A 23400-nucleotide genomic window follows, 5' to 3' on the forward strand; every position below is an offset into this window, starting at 1 on the left:
CTCCTCAGGGACCAACAGCAATAACAAAATCTTCATTGTTTTGTGGTTAGATGGAATTAACAGCACAAGACAATACATTTTCAGATTAAAATTGCTTTCATTAAAAAACTTTAAGTTTCTTGGGCATAAAGAATGAGAGAAGAAAAAAAGAGAAACAAGCAAGCACACAAATCTTTAATAGTTTTAAAAATCAGATTTTCAGACCTTTGAAACTCAAAGGACTGCTGAAAGATTAGTGGTAAAAGATGCAAAACTTAAATGAGTACTAAGCACAGCAGCTAAACATTTTCTATTATTCCCTCCCCAGGCCCAAATCACCAAAGTAATAGAGGGAACAGTGAAATCAACTTGCCCAACCGGTCATCTTTTAACAGAATTTCCAGTGACTTCTTTTCTTCAACTCCACGAAACCCCACTTTTTCGTAATACACTGAGCGAAAGTTTCTCTGAGAGTCGTCAGCCATGATTGAATCCTTTTGGAGAAACAGTAATTCCTTAAGACTTACAAGAATACATTCCTGTTATGTTGAGGTCAAGTACTTTTGCACACTGATAAAAGTTGGCTGCTTATGTCTCTCTAGTATTAATAAACCCTACAGAATATGAAAATCTTCCAAGATTTTTTTCATCATATGCTAACATAGACAATCATAAAAGTAATTGAATCTAAACAATGTCTAAAGATATCCAATTTCCAAACAAAACACAAGGATTTTAAAATTTTTTTTTATTCCTGTAGTAAATTACACTAATTTTCAAAAAGTTTCAAAAAAAAAAAATGCTGGAGAGACACTTAGTCTTTTATGTGATACTGTGTATTTCAAAACCAATATAAAAAATACCATTAAGAGTCTGACCAAATTTTGGCTACAGAAACCCTAATCAAGTACAACTGTTACCCAGATAAGTAAAATCATCAGGTTTCATACTCACCAGACAAGGTAACCAGCAGCAAGGGCATTCCAATGTTGGCCTCAGCAGCACAGGGGTGACAGGAAAGAATAAGGCTAGGTATGTAGGTTTGTTGTTAAGTTGTAGATTTGAATTAAATGTTCACGTTGTTATCAGATGCTGCAACAGCCACAGTCTTGAGCTTGTTATTCCAGTACCAAAAAGAAATAAATGTCTCATCCCTATGCTGGAAACAATGGTAAATTGCAGTGAGTACTCTGTGTTTCATAACAAATGTAACTGACATTTCAGTTCAGTTCAACCTTCTAAATATCAATTCTCTCTCCTCTGCTGGCTTGCAAATATGAGTTCTGTTTTGCAACTCAAAGGACTAAAAACAATCTTAACTTTTATGCCCAGTGACAGCAGCAAAATTTGGAGAAAAATAATTTGAGTGAGGAGCAATGGGCGAATGATGCATTGAAAAGCTTTTCTAGTTAAATTCTTCTTTTCCTTGCTGAACCAAAGTACACATCAGGAGCAAAGCATTTGCAGATGTAAACCAAGACCACAATTCTGCAACAAATGCACATATTTAAATTTGTATATCCACTAGGCCTATTTGCATTTCAAATTAAGTCAATTTTTAATGCTTTGTAGGATCAGGACCAAGACCAGACAGAAAAACATAAACCAGCAAAGGACCAAATTAATGTTTTCTGAGATAGTATTTGACCTATCTCAAAACCAGAGAAAAAATATTTATATTACTTGCAAGACATTCCAGTTGTGCACTATCCTTATGAAAATGACTGTGATGTTCATGTATTGTGCATTTAAGGGTCCATCGATCACAGTGTTTTACTACTTACATTGCAGCCATGTCTAAAAGCAGACTTATGATGCTACAGACACTACATTTAAAATATTTGAAATTTTTTAAATCCACATTTAGTATGTACTATTTAGAAAACATTTAGCCTATACCACTTGTGGAAAGCTGACAATAGAGTCAAATATCATTTGAAAAATAACAGCATGATCTATAAAAAAGGAATGCTATTTCAATAATTTCAAACTATCACTATACCAGCAGTACATTTTATTTACTCAGTGGAAAAAAGGAGGAACACTGTTTCCTCCCACCCTCGCTCCAAATTTAGGATACATATTTTCATGTTAGGCAAACAACTGGAAAAAGGAAGGGGGAAAATAAATCCCTAGCCAGCTCATTGGAAGCGTTCTGTACAAAAGAGTACCATTAACTCACCCCGTCTTCAAAGATTAATGCATTTTCGGCCTTTGCAGCACTTTTCATCATATTATTAAATTTCACGCCAGGTGATTTTTAAGAGCAGCAGCAATGAAACAGAAATACTTCGCACAGAGCCAGACACGACGCCAGCACACTGCTGCCCACCGACAGAAGGCCCTCCCTCCCTTCCACTAACTGGACTGAACTCTTCGCAGGCCGAGCCGCACCGCTGGCAGGGCCGGCCCCGCCGGAGGGCACCGACCGCGCCCGCCGACACCCACCCGGCCCCTACAGCGGCCTCGCCACCGTTCCGGGCTTCGGGGCTGCAAAACCCGGTCTTCGTTTTCCAAAGGAAAACAGGGATACGTGCGGGCACGGGACCATTTACTCCCCGGGAACCAAACGGCACGTTGACGGCCGCCCCCCTCCCCGCACACACGCAGGTCCGCCTCCCGCCGCCAAGGCGGGGCAGGGACGGGGCACCCCTCACACCCTCCCTCCCTGCCTGCCTGCCCGCACGCTCGGGGGCAGCGAGTCGCCGCCGGAGCCCCCGCAGGGGGCGGCCAGAGCGGTGGGATGGGCTGGGGGCTTGTGGAGGGCCAGCGGCCGAGAGACGCAGGGCCGGGGGGCCGAGTCAGCCGCCAGCCCGGGGCAGAGCCGTGCCGGGAGCGAAGGCGACGGCGAGGACCTGGCGAGGGGCGCGGGACAGGGGATGAGAGCGGGGCCGGCGGCAGACACCCCCCCCCGCGAGCACCGGGACCCCACCACCGCCGCCGCCCCCCAGCACCTACAGCAGGCGGGCGCGGCCCGCGGACGAGCGCGGCGCGGGCTCGGGCGCATGCGCAGGCCGCGCCCCGCCCCGGTGGCGGTGGCGGAGGGGCGGAGCGTTGGGTGGGTCTCCCGCCCACCGGTAGGGCCACGTGCGCAACGGCCGGGGCAAGCGCGCGAGTGGTGGTGGCCGCCGGCCGTCGCAGGCCTTGCCGGTGTCTCAGGGCTCCCTGGTCTCTCACACACCTCGGTTGTTCTCCCACCACCTCCACCACCCCCCCTTAGGTCAAGCCGGCTGCCCCTCACCTCTCAGAGCTGGCTCTCCCTCCTCGCTCCTTCCCGCGTTTCGTGGAGCAGCTTCGGGTACGGTGAGGGCTGCCGGAGGAAAACAACAGCAGCTGTCATGTGCCTGTCTCAAGGTGACGCCGCCGGTCTGGGCGTTTTGACAGAACAGGCTGTGCCCAGTATGGAATCACAGAGAGTAGTGACCCAGAAAGCAGAGTGCTGTGCAAGACCCACTGATAATGCTCGTCAATAAGGGAGTAACTCTCTCCCTTAACGCTGAGGCCATGAGGAATAGCAAACAATTATATTGCCTGCACAGTATTATTTACTATAATTCATATGCTTGGCATTTTGGCCCATCCACCGTGACATCTAGGGACATGTTACTTAGAATACTCTCCAGGAAGCTAAATGCATTTTCCAAAACCAAGATTTACTGTGGCGCATGTGAGCAAAGTACTTGATGCTAGAACTCCCACCCCTCAAAACAGATAAAGGACCCAAATCTCACTGTTGGAAGCCAACACTCAAAAATCAACCCCGTGCTGCCAAAACCAGGGAACGTCAGACTAATAGTGTGGTTTTATTTGGGGTTTTTTTGTAGTTGGTGGTGATGTTTTTACTCAGATCTTTGAGATCTTTCCAGCCTTTAACTGTATGATTGCAAGGACTGGGCAGCTGCTTTTTAGGAACTGAGCTTTCAGCTCCTGGTCCCTTTCCAGCAGCAGAAACTTGAACAAGACCATCAAACACCTGAGTTAGCAACACCAAGATTTCAAAATACTAGAACCCGCCAAGACAGCTTCCTAGGCTAAGTGGCCTATTTTCAAATGCACAGAATATCCTATTATTTTAATCTTGCCCAATGCTTTTGAAATGGCAAGGGGAAAGCACGCTGTTGCAGAATGGACATGCTTTTGCTGAACGCAGTTCACACAGGAGTGTTTTTGTTGAGTCAGTTGCAAGGCCTAGCAAATATGTTTCTTGAAGTAATTCTGTAGAGCAGCAGGTGGCAGGCTGGTGCCATTTTTTGTCGGTTTTGGCTTCTTCACCTCAGATACATCTCTTACCGATAGAGGGCACTTGGCTCTGGATGAGATCTGTCTGGTGCTGTTGGGAGCTAACCAGTATCACAAGGTCCAGAAAACAGCTACGGAAATTCAATCGAATCTCTATCATTTTTAATTATTCATTTTTGGCTTGTCAAGATGTATCACATAGCTACTGTGGTGCTCTAAAAAAAGCTGAAGCTAGCACAATTTATTTTAGTACTAATTTATTGTACAGCAGATACAGAAATATTTTAAGCAGTTGAGCTATCAGTCACTGTGCTATGGATTGCATTATATTAATGCTAACAATTATGGCATTGATAAAAGTTTCTAATCAAAATCAGGGTCTTAAAGATTTAGCTACATAAAAATATACCATAAAAATAATACCTGCCCTGAAAAACAATAAAATTAATGTGCTCCCCCTAGTAAAGTTTCTAAACCCCACATATAGAAAGCTTCTTAATCATGTTGCTTATACACACAGATTTTCTTAGTGGTGTCTGTAACAGTTTCTAACACACAGATAATAGGTTATAGTGGGATCCCATCCAAAGTCAGTTGTAAATATGACTACCAGCATTATATTTAGGTCAGTGAGAAATGAATTAAAGAACTGAATTTCAGACTTTTCAAACTGCAAATGAATTTAAAAGCATAGGTTGAGCATGAACTGCTAATGACTACAATGATTATTATGTGGTGACACATACACAGTGAAGCAAAGATGTCCAACCTGATTTTTCAGAAAGACAGCCATGCACAGAGTTGGACTTCATTACTTTAACAGCCTTATTTCTTTTAACTGCCCTTCTACATCCACCTGCACTGAAAATAGCTAAATGACTCTATATGCTGTAAATCGGTGTTGTAAAGCACACAGGTGACTCATTACTTAAATGTTTCATTTAAGAAATTTTACATTTTCATAAACCAAATAATGACCTTATCTTCCTTTGTCTAGGGACATAAAGTATCTTCATTCCTATTGACAGAATCTCTTTGTTGCCACTGTAAATTGAAAGCAGAATTTCATCATGAATAGCTGCAGGTGTCAATCAGCCAAGTGGAGGGCTGTGTTTATAATAAAATTGATTGATTAATACATCATTAATCAATAATACCTTCCTAGGCATCTGTCCAAACTATGATAATCTAAACATTGAATTTTTTAAACTGCAATAGCATCAGTAAAGGTAGCACACATAAAAGATAAAAGGGAAATAGGTTTGGAATTGGTTTAGGATTATCTGAGATAGCAGAGCCAAACTAATTAATAACCTGCTAGCATACTGCATCTCTCGTTTTTATCTGTGACTTTGAGTATTACTGTGTTTGTATTTTGTAGTGATATGTTTATATTGCACAAGTGAATTACTGACATACAAAGATACATGAGAGGGAAGTCAAATGCTGCTAATGTTGTTTATGGCAAAATATGAACCACATTGTGTCCATGGTTCTTCATGAAAAGCAATGCTTTTGCTAGTAAAGGTGCAATAATTTTATGGGAGCGATGTGCTGCTGAATATTACAGCTCTTAGAAAGTCTTTAGGGTTTCGGTCTCTCCTGTATGACTGATCTATCTGTCAGATTACAGATGGTTATCAGAAGCACACCTTGTTATGTGAATTTATCAAAAGAAGTTGAAAATGCAAAGCAATGGAATGTCGATTTTATGCAGCATGGAGATCCATATTTGCATGGCATTATAACACATGTTGTAATATACAAAAAATATGTGCAGATTTCAGCTGGATTTCATTTGCTCTGAACTGACTGAAGATGCACTTTCTTTTTTTTTAAAGACACTTGTCTGATAATATCTTCACAGTGTAGCAAAACTAGTGTATGCTTTCAGCCTGCTAATGCACCATCTCTTGTTCCTATCACAATAGGAGATTATTGATGTTCAGGAAAGGAGTTACAAGTTCGGTCATTTCAGCTTTTCTAAGATATCATCTCCTGTTTCTTCAGAAGCATGAATAGTTCCAGATGGTGAGTAGGGCTGTGTTAATGGAAAGGACAATTTACTTAGATATTCGCATAACCTTTTCATTATGAACATCGACATCTAGAAAAGCTTGGCCCCATTTCCTGGCCAAAACAGCATCGCTCTGCTGTTTACATTTTACCTGAGAGAAGAATGCAAATGTTGGAGCTATAAATGTTCACAACTTAATCCCTTGTTGAAGTGAGATGGAAAAAAAATAACACTCTAGGTAATAAAAATATCATAAAACTGTTTGGCAGCAAAAGGGAATTCAGCCTTTCATTTTAGCATGGCAGCACAACAGGCAGGTCTGTCTCCAAGCAGACCAAACACTGTCTCAGTAATCATGAATACGCATCTCCAAATGACAGCAAGGAAAAGGCTCATGGGGCTGAAAACAGTATAAAGAGCGGCTGAACTTGGAAAGCTGAGTTCAGATGTGTCCTGCTTCTCTGTTTTCTCATCCTGCTAGAGAATGAGAGCGCTTCAGAGGTGACATGCTTTTGTCTGCAGAGATATACAGAAACTGCAAGACAATTACGAAGAAAATAACAAATTGCAGTTGCCTGCTCGAAATGTAAAGGAAATAGAATTTGTTTTAAGATTATGTTAGTGATTTTTTTAGGATAATGTCTTCTGGATTCTAGTCATAACTTCGATTTGTTGCTTAACCTCTGATATCAACTGTGCCTGCCCTAATTATTCTGCTACCAACCTGATTAGTAGCTGTGTTAAGGATAAGATTGATGGTTTTGTCTGAAGAAGGGTTGCGAGTTTTTAAATAAAACCAAAAACCGGCTTTGTGCTGTCAGTGAGCATGGCACATCTGGGGCACTATTCATAATTAATAAATAGTCCCAAATAATCTTATCTCAGTTTTGTTACTCTTTAATTAAGAAGTGATAATGAGGTGACAATGAGACAAAGATTGGTCAGTTTAGGGATGGTGGGAAAATTAAGTGATACACCTTGAGAATCCTAATCAAGAGATTTGGTATATGGATGAAGTATAGTATTATGATCACTATATATGGTTAGAGACGGAGCAAAAATTGTGGCAATATGCAGGTATCTGCCACAAAATGAGAAAGCAAGTAGGAATTAGGAATGGCTTTCAGTCTTTGCAATAGTTCTCCTTGTATCAGAGCCACAAATGTGCTCAGAAGCTCATTCAAGGTCACAAGCTGGATATAGTAGTTAGATTCTGTATTCCTCACTCAACCAAGTATCCCCAAAACTTTAGGGCCTGGGCAAACTGCACAGTGCAGTCGACTGAAGGAGGAGTTGCAAAGGATTTTACTCCTCTTGAGTCCTGTGACCCAGGATGGAGACGGTTTGTTTCAGTCCCTGCGCATATTTCAACCAGGCGTTCTCTAAACCGAGCCTAGCCAAGCCAGAGTTTCAAGGCATCATTTCAACAGCCAGGATTGCAGAAGCCGATCAGGTGTTGCTCACCATTGCCAGGCTCCTCGGCCAGGACCTGCGCTGAGAACGGCACCTGGCTAGCTGCTTGCACTTTTGGCCATGGAAACGAGTTCATAGCTCCAACTTGCTCCATAGGCTCAAAGGCAAGAGCCTAACCCAGTGGCTTCGCTGGGACCACTAATGTAAGGGTGAAAGGATCAGATCCAGCCAAAGCAACACAGCAGATACAGCACTTGTACCTCCAAAGAATAATTTGTCACTTAATCACCTTCTTTCAGAAAGACTGCCTACCAAGGGGGAGGGGAGCCTTGTACACAAGCAGGCTTTTGATCTTGGTGGAGCTCAGAGGGCTTTGCTAGTACATTCATTTAAAGGATTGAGCAACAACTAATTAATTGCTCTAAATTATATCTGTCATGGTTTGGAGGCTTGTTTTAATATATGAAGACTAACTGTTAAACTGGAATGGCAGATTGATGTTTATTTTGTGATAGGACAAAGTAGTCTCAGCTCTCTCCTGATCATGATTTTCTATGTGGGCTTTCTAGGTCTGCATTTCTATAGTCATTAAAGGTGCTGCCAATGTCCTGCTTTCTGGTTGTTTTTGTACAGAATAATGGAAAGCTGTAAAAATCACAGAACAATTTACCTCATAAATTTCCAAATTACACTAGGATGATTATCATCTGCCTCTCCAGGTAACGATTTGCAGCTATTACCATTGAGAACTTGTCAGTGGGAACTGAAAGGAGTGTTCTCTGAAGGGTTTTGGACCAGAAATCCTTGCCAGACTGAGCAGTGTGTACTATAGGGTGCAGGCAGATACACTCCTCTAATATCCTTACTCGAAACGTACAACAGAACTGCAGTTTTGTGCTAACTGACTTGGACTTTTTCAGGCTGATTGATTATTTTAGTGATTTTCTGGTCAGCACATAGATCTGGTGCTAATTTTATCAGCATGGTTTTAAGGTCAATGCATGGAGAGTGCAGTGTCTCTCACCTTCCCCTCCATAGATGGAATTATGCAAAATGTTTTCACTTAAAGCTGTTGGTATTGGCTTTGGTGTTGCTAGCACTTTTCTAAACTGATGAATTTGAACTTAGACTGTGCAGACAACACTAGCTTATTCGGCATTCACAAACCGCAGCAGCATATTAGGCATTAATTATACATGACTAATTATATTAATTATAATGAATAAGAATTATATTAGGTTTAAGATCTATTTAAAGGGAACTAGAAATTAAAGCAGCAGGATTTAGTATCTGGCTGTCATGGACTTGCTCTGCACGGCCTTGGACAGCATGGTTTGCCATTCTGTCTCTAGTTTTCCAAAAGACAAGATGAAGGTAATGGTATGTACCTCCTTTGTAAAGCCAATGAGATCCTGTTATAAACACAAATATCACTCTATATATATTAAAATAACAGCATGTAATTTCAAATCTTCCAGAACTACAGTTTTAAAATCCTTTTTTAAAGCTAAATAGTTCAGACCACTTAGTCCATAAAAGGAGGAAAATCTTATCAAAAACTGCCTTTAATAAAAAAAAAAAAGGTTAGAAGCTACAAGTAAATCAAAAATTATTAAAAAAAGTTACTATTTGTAATAGCATTTCCAAGTAAGCTGGAATTCCATAAAGACCTGAGCTTGTACCTGATCTGGAATTAGACATTTCTGTCATCTTAGACATTTGGAGGGCCCTCTGACAGTGACATTTTGAGTGTTGGGTTCAGCTACTGGGAGAGGGCAAACCTAATAATAAGTAGGAAATTCAGAGAAAAGAGAAATTCATTAGAGAGTGATCTCACCAACTTCATCTCTGCCTCCACCTTGCCAGCTACAAAATGGGAATAATCACAACAGCTCATTTTGTGGGGATTTTTTAATCTTTACAAGGCACTTCATACATGTGAAGCAGTACAAAGTTTGCCAAACATGGGTGGATAGCTGTGAGCTTTGTCTAATCAGCAAGTGACTCAGTCCGTTCTTCTCCGTAGAGGCCCTGTTCCTCCTGTAGGCCTAAACAACAGGAATTATGTCCAGCTAGCAAGGTCTGTGGCCAAAAGGGCAGAACGTCCTCCAGGAAGTTGTTTCTGCTGTCATGGAACTGCAAGCAAAAGGCATAGAAAAGTGAATGGGAAAATAGTCCATTTTAACCAAAAATGTTGTGCTGAAACAGCTCGGGACAGTTTATACCTGAATCTCCTCTTTCTGGGACAAAGATAGACTCATTTTTTAACACACTAGTTTTGTAATACCAACATCTTTCCATTCTGTCGATGAGTTCTCAGCTCTCAGCTACATCCATAGCAGCAGATGAAGCACCCAGGACCACCCTTTGGCATTAAGGCCAGTTGGCACAGAATGGCCATGGCCCTCTTATTAATTTCATAATCTCCAAAAGAGGGTGGTTACAAGCAGCTTGCTTAGTGGGAATAGTCTCTGCTGCGTGCTAACTTCCTAACTGTGCCACAGAAAAGATATAAAAGAATATAAGTTGATCTAAGCCAAAAATCATGTTTGGGACATTTCTATCAACTTAACAGGATAGAGAAACAATCATCAGCGCCCAGGGACTTCTTGTTTCTTGTGAATCTACTTTTTATCCTGGTCCTGACTTTCACGCTCTTTCTGATTACCTTCCTTTTTGAGCTGGAGAGCTTGTCACGTTAGTAGTGTAAGGCCTCTTTTCATCACAAATACTTCCAGAAGATACAACTAGCACCACTGAAAAGAAATGTTAAAAAAAAAAATCTAGCAATTTAGGGACAGCAGTGGGGAAAAAAGCCAACAAGAAAATGCATTATGCTACACGTCAAGCTCCATTTCCAACTATTTCTGCATTCTCAAAGTCTGAAATGCAGGTCTGAGCTTTTTCAGGTTTGGCTGAAACACTATGTAAAACTTACTTGCACAAGTGATAAAGCCAGTTGTATTCAGAGGCTGTCATCATTGCCTGGATGTGATATGATAATTTCTGTAAAAGTCTTTAATCTGCAAGATGTGATTAACTGCAAAGTTATTAAAACAGATTGGAGCAGACTCTGAAAGGCTTCTATAAGAATCTGTATATACATTACTTCCATGTCTGGAGGAGGGGGCCTCCAGTTTCTTAAGAAACATTTGCTTACATGTATATCCTTTTGTATGGAAATACAGAACTTAAAATCGTTTTCTTCTATCCATTCCCTTTTCTTTTTATTATGTCCTGTTTATTATTCTGCAGTTACTCTACCGACTCTTTGATCTGATGAAAAAAGCACATTTCTGGCAGTCACCAGACCTGGTTTCTATTTACATTCTGCTATTAAAGTGATCTGGCATAAATTGCTGTCGACAATGACTCAGATCAGGGAACTGATCTGCCTGAAAACTAACCTAGTAAAAAAACCACGTTATTAGTTTTCAGCTAAATCCATAATCACTTTAACCGTGTGGCTGCACACATGCTCCCCAGTGCCAGTTCCTGGGGAAGGTAGGAACAAGCTACTGGGGACAAGAGTAAGGACTAGTGCCCCACGCTTGTCAGCAGCCCTGCCTCATCCCTCAGCAACTGCTCATGGAGCTGCAGCTGTGAGTAAATTGCCACAATTACTCATTTTAAAGCAAAGATGTAGTGCCACACCAAGGTTTGCAGTGCTAAATTCACTAGTTGGAGCACTCTCAAGTGGAAAACGTATTACAGAAGGCAATGTGTGCAGGAGACGAGTATTAGCTGGTACTAGACTAGTGCTGTGGGACAGGTGACAGGTCTGGTGACTCTGAGGGCTGCTTGCTGGGGATGCCTGATGGAAATTTCCTCCTTCCATGTTGAGCAGGATGGCTGCAGCAGCGACCAGCACAGGCACAAGGGCCTGAGCAGGCCAAGCAAGAGGCACCTGGGTGCTCCTGGGCTGCAGCGCCCGTTCCCCCAACCTCCAGCCCCAGGAAAGGCTGCTCTAGGAAGAGCCGCACTGTCTCACCCCCATTTGAGCTAGTCTGGAGTATTACATGGGCAAAAAGCCCTGTTGTTCTGTGCGTCGCTTATGTCCACTCTGAAATGTGAGTTTTCCACTGGCACCGCTGCGACGCAAGGAGCTCCGCAGCTTTCCACCGCCCAACAGGAAACAGTAACAAAGGCATGAAGTGCGTCTTCTCTTTGGCACAGCAGCACTTTTTAATAACCCCTGCCCCAGCAAACTCCTCATTCCCGAAGAGAACAATGCAATGCATTTAACATTCTTCTGATTAATATTTATGGCTACAAGCCACCCATTGTTTTTACTACATAGTTGTTAATCAATAGGGGCTCCAGAAAACAGCAGAACAAGCCAGGGGAGCTGCGGAAGCCTTGGTTCTTCAAAAGTTATGGAAAATGGCAAGAAGGTTTCCCCCTCACCCACATTGTTGCAGTTTGTTTTAAAAGCAGAATCATAGAATCTCAGAATGATTTGGGTTGGAAGGGACCTTAAAGGCCATCTAGTTCCAACCCCCCTGCCATGGGCAGGGACACCTTCCACTAGACCAGGTTGCTCAAAGCCCCATCCAACCTGGCCTTGAACACTTCCAGGGATGGGGCATCCACAGCTTCTCTGGGCAACATGTTCCAGTGCCTCATACCCTCATAGTGAAGAATTTCTTCCTTATATCTAATCTAAATCTACCCTCTTTCAGTTTAAAGCCATTAACCTTATTCTATCATTACATTGTCCTTGTAAAAAGTCCCTCTCCAGCTTTCTTGTAGGCCCCCTTCAGGTACTGGAAGGTTGCTATAAGGTCTCCCTGGAGCCTTCTCCTCTCCAGGCTGAACAACCCCAGTTCTCTCAGCCTGTCCTCACAGGAAGGTGCTCCAGCCCTCTGACCATCTTCGTGGCCCTCCTCTACAGGTCCATGTCCTTCTTATGTTGGGGATAATTAAATTTAGACCTCTTACTTGGGTTCATAAATCTACACTTAAATGTCTCACTAAGCTGACCCACATTTGAAAATGTTTACCTTAGCATTTATGTAGCCTCATTACTGTGGAATGTTTATACTTGCTCTTGCATTTGCACTTACCTATACAGTTATGTATTGTGTGCTGTAACTGTGTATTAATAATCCCACTGTATCTCTGACACTCTTTCACAGTAATTGCTCCCATAGGTGCTGTTTTCCAAAGATTTCTATGTTTTAACCTTTGAAATGGAAGTAGGCCTTGTTTTACTATGAAGTTAGTGGGAAAGTATATACCATAACATTTGGGCCTATTTTATTTCAGTGCCTAATTGATCACTTGGATCAGTGAGATCACTTGGAGACAGTGATCTGGAAACCTGAGCAAGGTTATACTACATTTGCTCATGAGGGCAAAGCAAACATTAAAATATAATTCCTGAAGACCTGGGCACTGATTCTTCCTTGCCTTGTGCTTTTCTCCTCTTCAGCCTAAGAAAATAATGTGTATTAAAACCGATAAAAATATATTTTATGTGTATGTGAACATCAGTACCTCCTTAAAATATGATTGCTGCAATGGTAGTAGTAGAAATTGCTAACATGCTGCATTTCTGGGATGAAGTAAATGCTATACCCACTCTGTAAATTTTTATATATATATAAAACCCAAACAGTTCACTTCACAAGATCGTGTGATCTCAGGGGAGCATGCATGGTAAGTGATGATGATTTCCCATCCCTTCACAGATTTGTGCCGCAGATTTGCTGTACTTTTGTAGTGCCTGGGAAACGAGTGAGCAATATGACATGAGTAGAATTCAACATCTTTCTGTGTGCTCTGCTGTAAAATAGAAAAAGCAAGGTAGGAAATGCTCTATCATCCTTTTTACAAATCAATCAGAGAGGCAATAAATCTTTCCTCAGAGCCTAGAATTTCCCACTGCTTCGTATTATCTTCTGCTTCATACTCAAGTGGGGTTTTCTCCAGAGGGGCTGGAGTAACAAGCTCCTTACTAGCCTGATGAGACACCCACACAGAAGGGAGAAAAGGAGCACGAGGGTAAGCGGGAAAGACTTGACAGCTCCTGGCGGATGGGAGCGAGGGTCGGGTAGGCATGGGGATGTCACTGGAGGGAGCCGAGGACGGGGAAGACAAAGGCATCCCAGGGCACTGGTGGGGAGGCAGGGAGGAGGGCCCTGAAAGGATCTCCATGCTGTGCTCAGTAGGGATGTCCAATGCTCCCGTTTTGCTATGCCACTGGACATACTGGCATCCGTTGGCAATAAAACCAACTGACTCCTCAGGACACATCAGCAGGAGTTAGTTCAGGCCTTGCCGTAACATTAAACCTTCAAATTAGCTTAGTGTTAAATCTCCTTCCCTCTCTCCCTCCGTCACAATCCCCACCCCCAAGCACAAAGACCACTTTTTTTTACCCCGATGTGTTGAACTTAACAGGCAGGCCAGAAACCAGGCAACGGTGATGGTTATTACCCCCCCAAAATACAAGTGTGGGGAAAAATGACAGACGGCTGAGATCACATCCTTTTAAGTGTTTATTTGCCAGTTAAGATCCTTTTATTCCATCAATGCAAATATGCAGAACAGCAGGAAACCATGTTTCAAGCAGCACACACCAGTTGGCTGAGAATAAACTAACTACATTCCCCAAGCAATGTAAAAGTAACAATGCACATCATCTTCCAGAAGAAGAAACAAACAAATATTGCAGCCGAGAGGCACAGCAGGCAGCTTCCGTACAAAGTAGTTTGGCTATTTAAAATGCTAGAACCAACCCTTGCCCGTTTCTCCAACCCCACCCCCCCTGCCCCCAGAAGTCCTACTATAATTTAACCACTTTTTTTTGCTATCTACATAATATATAAAATATAAACTCTGTTTACTTATAACACTTACTTTTCTTGATAAATAGCTCTTTAAAATATCTACTGTACATATGTCCATGCGTTGACATTATATATATATATAGCATTTATATATATGTATGTATGTATGAAAAACAATAAATATATACTTAATATTGACACAGCAACAAACTGAACATATTCTCATTTTCAAAATCAAATAAAAGAAAAGCAGTACAGAGAGAAACAGCGAGTGTCACTTGTGAAGCACAGCATAGCAGGGAGCTTTGATTCCTGCCCTGGCTGGGCATTCAGTATGCCACGTACTCAAGCAGTTGTGGTGTTAACATATTCTTTAATGAATCTGTGTTAGAAGTTACTTCAGGTTGTAGATTAGCCACCCTGTATGCCATGTGTAACACAGACTGAGCATGAGCTCAGTGGGAAACAAGGGAGACTCACCTTGTGGCTTGCACTGGAATGAGAAACAGACAGGGGAGGGAAGCCAGTCTGACAGCTGGTGTAAAAAGAAAACGAAGTAATGGACAGCACATGGCTGGAAGGTCATAAATAACCATGGTAAACAAGTTAATAGAGCTAAGTGCTTTTAAAGATGATGGCTGGCACTGCTGCAAAAAGGATCTTGATTATCTGTAGCCAACTCCGTGTAATGAGCCGGTTTTCCACTGCCACAAGAAGACACAAATGAAACCCAGATGGCCAAATTCAGATGCTAGAAATGGGGTCACTGCATGACACTGCGAGGCTGCAGGTTCAGAGCCAAACCTGCCCAACGGCAGCTGAATTCACTGAACGTCCTTAATGGACCTTCACTGAACCTAATGGATGGGATTTTTTGAAGTATGAATTAAAAAAAAAAACACCACAAAAAACCCAACCAAAAAAACCCACACCCAACCCCAAACAGTTAATTTCACACATACCAAAACATAATAAAAGATGGATTTTTTTAAAATTTTCTTTTCAAAACAGCATTCTTTAAAAATGGAACTTAATCCCAAAAGAAAAAATGTAAATGATCTTCTACAAACATGTTTTGTGTTCAGTTTTGGATTCACCATAGCCATTCTGTTTATTCATTTAACTGAAAATGCTGAATAGAAGCTATTTCAGTTTGACCTAAGCTGATACCCTTCATTCCCCAACCCCAAGGCTTCGATTTGGCAGCTTCGAAAAAGTCATTACTTGCCTGGGCTCTGGCTTCAGTAAGTCATGAGGTTATGACATCAGTTCATGAATGCAGCATTATGTATAGTCTCATTTACTTAATATTTCTTCTTTTCATGAGCAAATGGAAGTGGGCAGCTATTGTTAAGGGGAAATTATTTTTATTGGACAGACTTCATCCAGCAGCTCAGGAGAGAGGAAATTTTAAAGCTGATAAGACTGCCAATTATTCAGTCATACTTCATCTCTAGAATTTACAAACTTTGCTCCCCACAAGTAACAATTTCAACAACAACAACAACAACAAACTGCTGTCCTGAATAATCCTGCCATTCCACAACAAGTCCTAGATACCCAGAGAGCACTGCAGAGGTCAAACAGTCCAGTGCTGAGTTTCATACGTACTTAAGGATACATCACCGGGCCACTGGAACATCACACCAGTGTTGAGTATCTGCACAAAGCCAAAAGTCTGCTGGGTACTTTTAAACCCTTCTAAATACAGAACTTAACAGTGAATAGACTTCAAAATTTGTGATATTTTATATTGAAGGCCATAGATAAAAGTCAAATATAAAAATTCCCAGCAACAAGAAATTCTGTCATCAGTAGTTTCTGAATCTCTGCAAAGACACCATCAAGATACTATGTTTATCTTTACCTGAAATCTGCTTCTTTTTTCTTTTGGTAGAGAAATGAGTCATTTTAAATTGTCTGGGTCTTTTCCACATTTGTATGGACACAGAAATAAACAAGGTAACAGAGAAATTGAATTGTCCTTGCGCTGTGACCACACCACCAGAAAAGCCTCCTTTTTAGAATGGCTGAACTTCCAGGACAGCTGTTCACTTGTACAGTCACTGATTCGAAAGCTATCCAAAAGAAGGAAATACTAACTACAAAGTGGAGAGTGCCTCTGATTGCCCTATGCTGGCTGGGCAGGAATTTCTCATGCTTTCAGCCAAAGCGAAGGATGAACTCCGCAGCAGCCCATCCTGAGCCTAAACTCGTCTATGCATGCCCTGATTCTCTGCCATATTGGCTGCATGGGTAAGGACGTATCATCTCTACTTGGTATTTTCTAACTACACAGCTAAAGTACTACTAATTTAACACGTGCATGATATTACATATAGGAAACCCCAAGCTCTTGCAGAATTGTTTTGCCTCCACGTAGGACTTCACTGAGTTCAGCACTGAGGACGTGCATGGATCTAGCAGGAGTATAGGACAGATGCTGCTTCCCCGAGGGCAGAGTCCCTTCTCGGGCTCCCAAACACAGAGGTGGAGCGAGGCTGCTGCTATCACCCTCAGGAGGTGCAGCCCTCACCCTCTGCGCGACCAGCATGTTCTCCCTGCTGGTGCAGGCATGTAGCATGTTCACCCTGCAGACTGCAGACACACCTTCCTGTTGCTCCCTGCTGCAGTCACCACTCTCCCTTTGGGCACGTGGAAGGACTTCAGTTGTGCCCTGCTGTCACACAGCGTAGGGTTGCCCTACCCCTGGTGTGGACCCCAATACAATTCCCATGGAAAATAAGACATCGTCTCTCAGCTGACCGTCCCAGCACTGGAAGAGACCCCTGCAGCAGAGCATTTCACCTGGGCTCTCCCCTTTGGCTCTTTTTGTCTTTGGCAACAGACCATAAGGTTCAGTATCCTATGTGCACAGGTTGATGGCAAAGGAAAGAGCCTCTCCAACAGCAGCCCTGGGAAAGAGGAATGAACATTTCTTACCTAGTGCATGAACAAGCTCATTTGGGGGCTACTGTAAATTCCAGCAGTAGCCGCAGTTTGGCTATTAGGCCTGCACCAATTCTAGCAGCATTCATCTCAAACCTTGTAGCACAGCGTTAAAGAACAGCATTGAAAGTGCAATTCCAAATACGTGTTTCCTGGTGTGGTACCGCTTTTGAGTTCAATCAAGTACCTCTCTGCTATTTGCTGCCCAAATTTTTAAACCCAGCGTGAACTCCAGAGGCTACTCAGGGCAATTCAATGTACTTTCAATTGCACCAGAAGAGCAGAGGGCTTGATGCTGCCAAGAAAGATCCCAGACTGTAAAGTAACAATTTCTCAGAATAGCAATACACATTCTATAAATAAACCAATTCCTTCCTCCTTTAAGCCAGGTGGAAGCTTAGTATCTTTACACTTGACACTACAGCACCTTCACCTCCTAGAGAATGGAAAAACCATCATACAATCTGAACGTATGCAGTTACTGCTACCATCCCAGTTAGGTAACAACCTCACCTAAATCTAGCATAAGATCTCTGTTGCCGTCAGAAGAGGAGGTCCCACCCCGCCCCTGCTCATGCTGCCTGCCTCTCTTGGGCCAGCACTGCGGTCGCACAACGAGCTGTACAGGATTCAACCCGTATGCAAGCCAGTACCGATACTCGCATCAGACGGCTATGTAACCAAAGCATTAGATTTTCTTTCTGCTGAGCAGCACTATCTGCATCAGTAAGTCTGCACAGAGGACGGATGATGCCTGTCACCTAAACCTTTGGATCTGGGACAGAAAGGTTGAGCTGAGTAGTACTATCCCTATACACCGTGTCTAGCCTGGGGACTGTTCACTGCAGGGCAAACAGGATTCCAGCATATCTTCTTCCAGCTGGCGTCACAAAACCCAGAAAGAGACAGAAAAAAAAGAAAATAAAGATAGGAAAAACTGTCAACATTTGTGAACCAAAATGAGGTGCAAAGACATGAACAGCAAGTCCAGCACAATGGCCAAACTACTAAGAAGCAAGACTCACAAGCATTTTGGTCCATGTTTAGTTCCCATTTTGAATTATGTTTAACTAGACATGGTTAATTATCCACCGGGCTTGCATTCATGACTTGAACTAGCCACTATTTTCAATAAATGGCTTTTGCCTTACTATATGAAAACTCTCTTGATCCCCTTGGGGCTAATGCCATTTTTCAGGAGAGGGAGAGAGATGATTTCGTGATCAAATTCTCTCTTCTGTATTTCTTCGTGTATTTTTCAGGGCAGGAACTGGATAGCATAGTATACCACGACAATTATAGTGGGAAATTCCTGTTGGCACAGATACTACCTCAGGAATTCTTGGAGAAATCCATTTTTAGGAAAAACATCCAAACTTGTCCAGGACTGCTTCCAAGAAGGAATGATGAAAGCTTGACCGAGGCCTTAGCAGAAGCAGCCAGCCCCAGAGACAGTTGCTAGAACTGGCAGAACAACAAGGATAGAAACAATTCTCCATTTGGGTGTGGTTTTGCAGTATTACATTGTTCCTTCATCAGTCACACTATTACACTTCGGGGAATATTTCACAAAAGGTCACACATATGCTCTTCAAAAATTACGCACACATTAATAATTTTGGGGTGGGAGTCAAGTTCCCTAACTTTAGCCACCTAAAAATTTAGAAGCCAAGATTCTCTGCAAAAGAGGAGGACAGGAATTTCCAGTGGGCACCTCCTTCTATATCAATCTTAGGATGACTGAGTCAGCCTTTGGAGAGCTCTCCCTGTATTTACTACTGTGTCCTTGCACAGCTGATCGGACAAGATACCCGACTTTCAGCTGGCTAAAGTCAGATGAGATGAACCACACTATTGATGCCTTCCTGTTCAAAAACATGAACCTCTAAAACTGGGCATAGGACAGGCAGGAGCATACAGCAATCAGATGGATTCATTTGTAGGAGAAGCCTCTATGGAAGCCCTTAGTGCTCCTAAAAATAGCAAAACTGTAAGTGTTTTTTAAAAAAATCTGAATTATTCTGACAGTTCTCTTTCTAACCTAAAATGGCAACACTAAGCTGATGGCCTTGAGAAAGAGGGTGATATTTTCTCTTTTAATTTACTGCTCATCCAAATGTTCTCTTCTTTCTCGTAGTCAAAATTTACAAAAAAACCTTGAAAAGGTTTTTCTCAAGTTTAATATAATTTAGTGCTATATACTTGTGTTCTACTTTTTTCCTATCTGAGAACCTAGCACTGTAAACACATGAGCACTGGAGCAGCTTTATGCAGAAAAGCAGTATCCCTGTTTTCTGGGATAATTCATGTGCCTTTCACTATATTCTTTCGAGAATATATTCTCAAAAGAATATATTATTTCAAGACTGCAATCTAAAATATTAAAAAGAAGAACAGGACAAACTTATCAAAAGAGTTTGTTCACCCCTGCACTGGTGACAGGGAACAATTACTGCAGTACCAGTAGCTGGCCACTTTAAGGAGGTGAAGAGGTGGGGGTCTTACATAATTTTTTCCCCTGGAAATGGATGGGAAATTTTCTCATCCTTTTTGCTTTTCACCTCACAACTCAGTGGAGGTGAAAACTTCTGGGTTGAGCTATATGAAATTAATTGTTGGTGAGCATCTCTCAAGTGTGAGTTCACAAAGGTTTAAAAGAACACCGCCCATCTAAGCATCATACGGTTTCACGTGAGATTTCTACTGTTTTCCACCTAAAACCAAAATGCACGATGAATTCAATCAAAAGTCAGTCCCAGACACAGGAAATTGTGTGTAAACCTTCATAAGACTAGCCTGAGTTCAGCTGTATAATAAAACCCACTATCACTACTGTGTCATGCCACTTGCCATCCATGAAGGCTTTGCACAACCCACTTTAATCAGCAAATCTGTACAGTTAACACTGAAGCTTACTGGGAGCTCACAGAAGACCCTCCCTCCCCCAATACTGGGGCATATGCACTGTGGTTGAGGACTGCTTTGTTTTAAAAGTCACACATTTTCCTACTTAATTGTGCTTTAAATAAAAAAAAACAGAACGAAACAAAAAACAACTAGTAAACCAACACAGAGAAGCTCCTAGCAAGCTGTATGAAAAGTGAGCTGCCGAGATTTTGCGTATCACGCGACACTTTCACACCAAGTCCTATTATTCTGTGTGTTGGTTAGAGGTGTAGTACTACAGCACGGTGGTGTCAGCTGTCATGGTAGGAACCATTCATGTCAGACACTACAGAAAATTTAATGACATGACAGTACCTTCACAGCCCTCTGGTAGGTAAGGAAAATCTAAAAGGATCTTCCCAACCTTTCACAGTAAACACAAGATAATCGAAAGCACCTGCAAGCAGGAGATGAGTCCATGATGTATCTTTCCAATCAGCCAGCTAATACTGTTATTAAAACAGTTAACTTATGTCAGCTCTTAAGTCTCCTATCTGTTTTGGGCATTTCTAAGGACCTTATCACTTTGGCATTTAGCCATCAACAGATTTAGTTGATCCAAACACCGTTATTTCCTTCTCCCGTATCCTCAGCTGTTTCTAAGATGCTCAAGCCCTTCACAGGGGCTGAATTATCATTTCCTTCACGAGCTGTTTGATTGCTATTCTTTCCTAGGAGCTGAGAGGAGCTAGCAGTACAGAGACATCCTGCTCTTCCGCATGGCTTCGCTGATTAAGTATGCCGGGCTCAGTTCTGGCTCCTCAGTCATGATTGAAATGTTCTGCCACTCCCCCAACTGGTTTGACTTTTTAATGGTGTCCACCACACACAGGGCATACAGACAGTCGTCAAAAGTGGCAGCCATTGTGAGGGGCCTCCCGTCCCAGGTCCTCCTGTCGTCCTGATCCTCAAATGCCTGCCGGACAGCTTGAACCATCTTAATGGTGCCTCGGAGGTAGGGGGATGGGATGTCACTGAAGGCCTTCTCTGGAAGTAAGGAGTTGCTGACCGGCGTGGAATCCTTTAGCAGGAGCTCCCGCTGAGGAGAGCTGTTGCTCTGTCCGTAGAGATCAGTGCCTATTACAATCAGCCGTCCTGCTGAACCCACCACAATAATGTCTTGTTTGAATTCCCCCGGGACATTGAAGTTGAGCGTCACTGTGCAGCACACGCCACCTTCCAGGACCATCTGAAACGTACAGAAGTCGTCGCTGGTGATCTGCCGTATCCCCTTGATGTGATCCGTCTGCTTCACGAAGGTCTTGAGCAACCCGTGCACTTTCACAGCCTTCTGGCTGGTGAGGAAGGTCAGGAGGTCGATGATGTAGGTGCCAACCGAGTGCAAGCCCCCGCCTCCCATCAGGTCGTCACAGCTCCAGTTGTACTTCTTGCCTAGCAGGCTTCCGCTGTGAACCTGCACCTCGCACACCAGCAGCTCCCCTACGTAACCCTCCTGGATCAGCTGCTTCATCTTCACGAAAGCGGGCAGGAAGCGCAAAACGTTCCCCATGATGCTCATGAGCTTTGGGTAATAATGAGCTGCGGTCATCATCCTAAAGGCATCCAGGGGAGTTGCCGTTCGGTCACAGATGACATTTTTTCCAATGCCTGAAAAACAGTTTTAAAAAAAAAACATCAACAAAAACATATCGACTGAGTAAGCTCAAAGCCTGGAGACTATTCTTAAAGACTAAGCCAAGGAGAAAGATCCTTGAAAGAAGAAAACATTTCAATATGGTGTTAAAGGCAGAAAGATCCCCTCTGGTATGTTTCCAAAATGCATGGAAGAGTTTCTCAAGCACCACAGTGAAAATGCATCCCTTTTTATTTTCAAAATGCACTCATGCCTAAAAATAGCAAGAAGGGGAGGGCCTGGACAGATAAGAAAGTAAGCTAAGGTAAGGTGGACTGCTACCCCACATTTGCCACCTTCTGGGAGCAGGTACAAAACCAACCACCCCAACTCAGCTATCTCACGGACGTATCTTCTGTGACAACCTGTGGGGGGTGGCTTCCGAGAGCTGAATCTGAGCTTCAGATTCAAATTCTTGAAGCATATGAGTAACAGCACCTCACGTCCACAGTAACTTGCTGTATGTACACTGAAAAGTCTGGGCTTGTCTTCTCAATGGTCTTGTTCCTTCATCCTTCCCATTCACACTGTTTAAGAGGCTCTGACTGGAGACAGGGAGAAGTACTGGGCTTGTTGCTTGACTTAAAATGTGGGAATTGCTTCTCACTCATAAAATGCCACACTATTCTGACAATGGCACTCATTTTTTTGAAGCAGCTAGGCTGAAATGTCACCAGCCCATCCACAGTGCCAAGGGAGAGCCACAATTGCTCTAAAACAGGTCAAACGTAGCTGTGACAATCTGTTCCGTCACAGAATTGCCGATATGGGCACTCTGTTTACTGAAGCTTGCGTGACAGTCCTGTTTCATCTGGCCATCAAGGTGTGCAACTGAATGCAGTGCAGGCTGAGATGCCTGAATAATGGTTTTATTATTGATTTCTTCTTGTCAAATACTTTAATTCTGTACCCATCCACACATATAGTGGCGAGTCTCCAGTTTCCTTTATAGTTGCATACAAAGATTTTTTTATGCTTAATGAGCAATATTAGGTGAGCTATACAACACCTTATAGCACTAAATATGATCTTTGCCTTGAGAGCTTGGGGCTATAGCTGGGCCTGGCAGTTAAAAGCGCTGAATTTCGATCCTGTCTGCTGGAGTCCAGATGAATAAATCTGGTTACTCGCTAAATCTCTTTGTGTTTTGATTCCTTTTCCCTTCAGATAGGTGAGAAATCCCTTTTTCTTTAAAGAGCTGGTGTGAGGATAAAATTTTACATGTTTTGGAGCTGTTTGGATGAAGTCATATAAATACAGACAGATGGCAGGGATCTGTCTGAGCCCACTTACATGAATATTTAACAGCCTGACTGGAAGAAGAAGGGGGTCACAGTCCAAACATTCAATAACCAGCTTATCCACACTGCCTATTCTCAGTCTTTGTCTGCTGCTATTTGAGTAGCTGAAACTGGAGGGAGGGCTGTCAC

General features: G+C 42.6%; 2 protein-coding genes across 4 annotated transcripts in view; both read right to left on the reverse strand.

Annotated features, from left to right (window-relative positions):
* The window catches only part of TBC1D7 (TBC1 domain family member 7), a 32367-nt gene extending 29394 nt beyond the window's left edge, over positions 1-2973 (reverse strand). For both annotated transcript variants that reach the window (XM_075142703.1, XM_075142704.1), the window contains exons 1-3: positions 2162-2973; positions 934-1138; positions 353-473 (exon numbers count right to left, since the gene is read on the reverse strand). In XM_075142703.1, the coding sequence (XP_074998804.1) occupies positions 353-464 (112 nt within the window). In that variant the 5' untranslated portion in view covers positions 465-473; positions 934-1138; positions 2162-2973. The remainder of the gene's footprint in view (positions 1-352; positions 474-933; positions 1139-2161) is intronic.
* An 11165-nt stretch (positions 2974-14138) lies between these two features.
* Positions 14139-23400, reverse strand: part of GFOD1 (Gfo/Idh/MocA-like oxidoreductase domain containing 1) — a 77561-nt gene continuing 68299 nt past the window's right edge. For both annotated transcript variants that reach the window (XM_075142707.1, XM_075142708.1), the window contains exon 2: positions 14139-21945. In XM_075142707.1, the coding sequence (XP_074998808.1) occupies positions 21026-21945 (920 nt within the window). In that variant the 3' untranslated portion in view covers positions 14139-21025. The remainder of the gene's footprint in view (positions 21946-23400) is intronic.

This window comes from Calonectris borealis, chromosome 2, assembly GCF_964195595.1.
Source record: "Calonectris borealis chromosome 2, bCalBor7.hap1.2, whole genome shotgun sequence".
Lineage (NCBI taxonomy): Eukaryota > Metazoa > Chordata > Aves > Procellariiformes > Procellariidae > Calonectris > Calonectris borealis.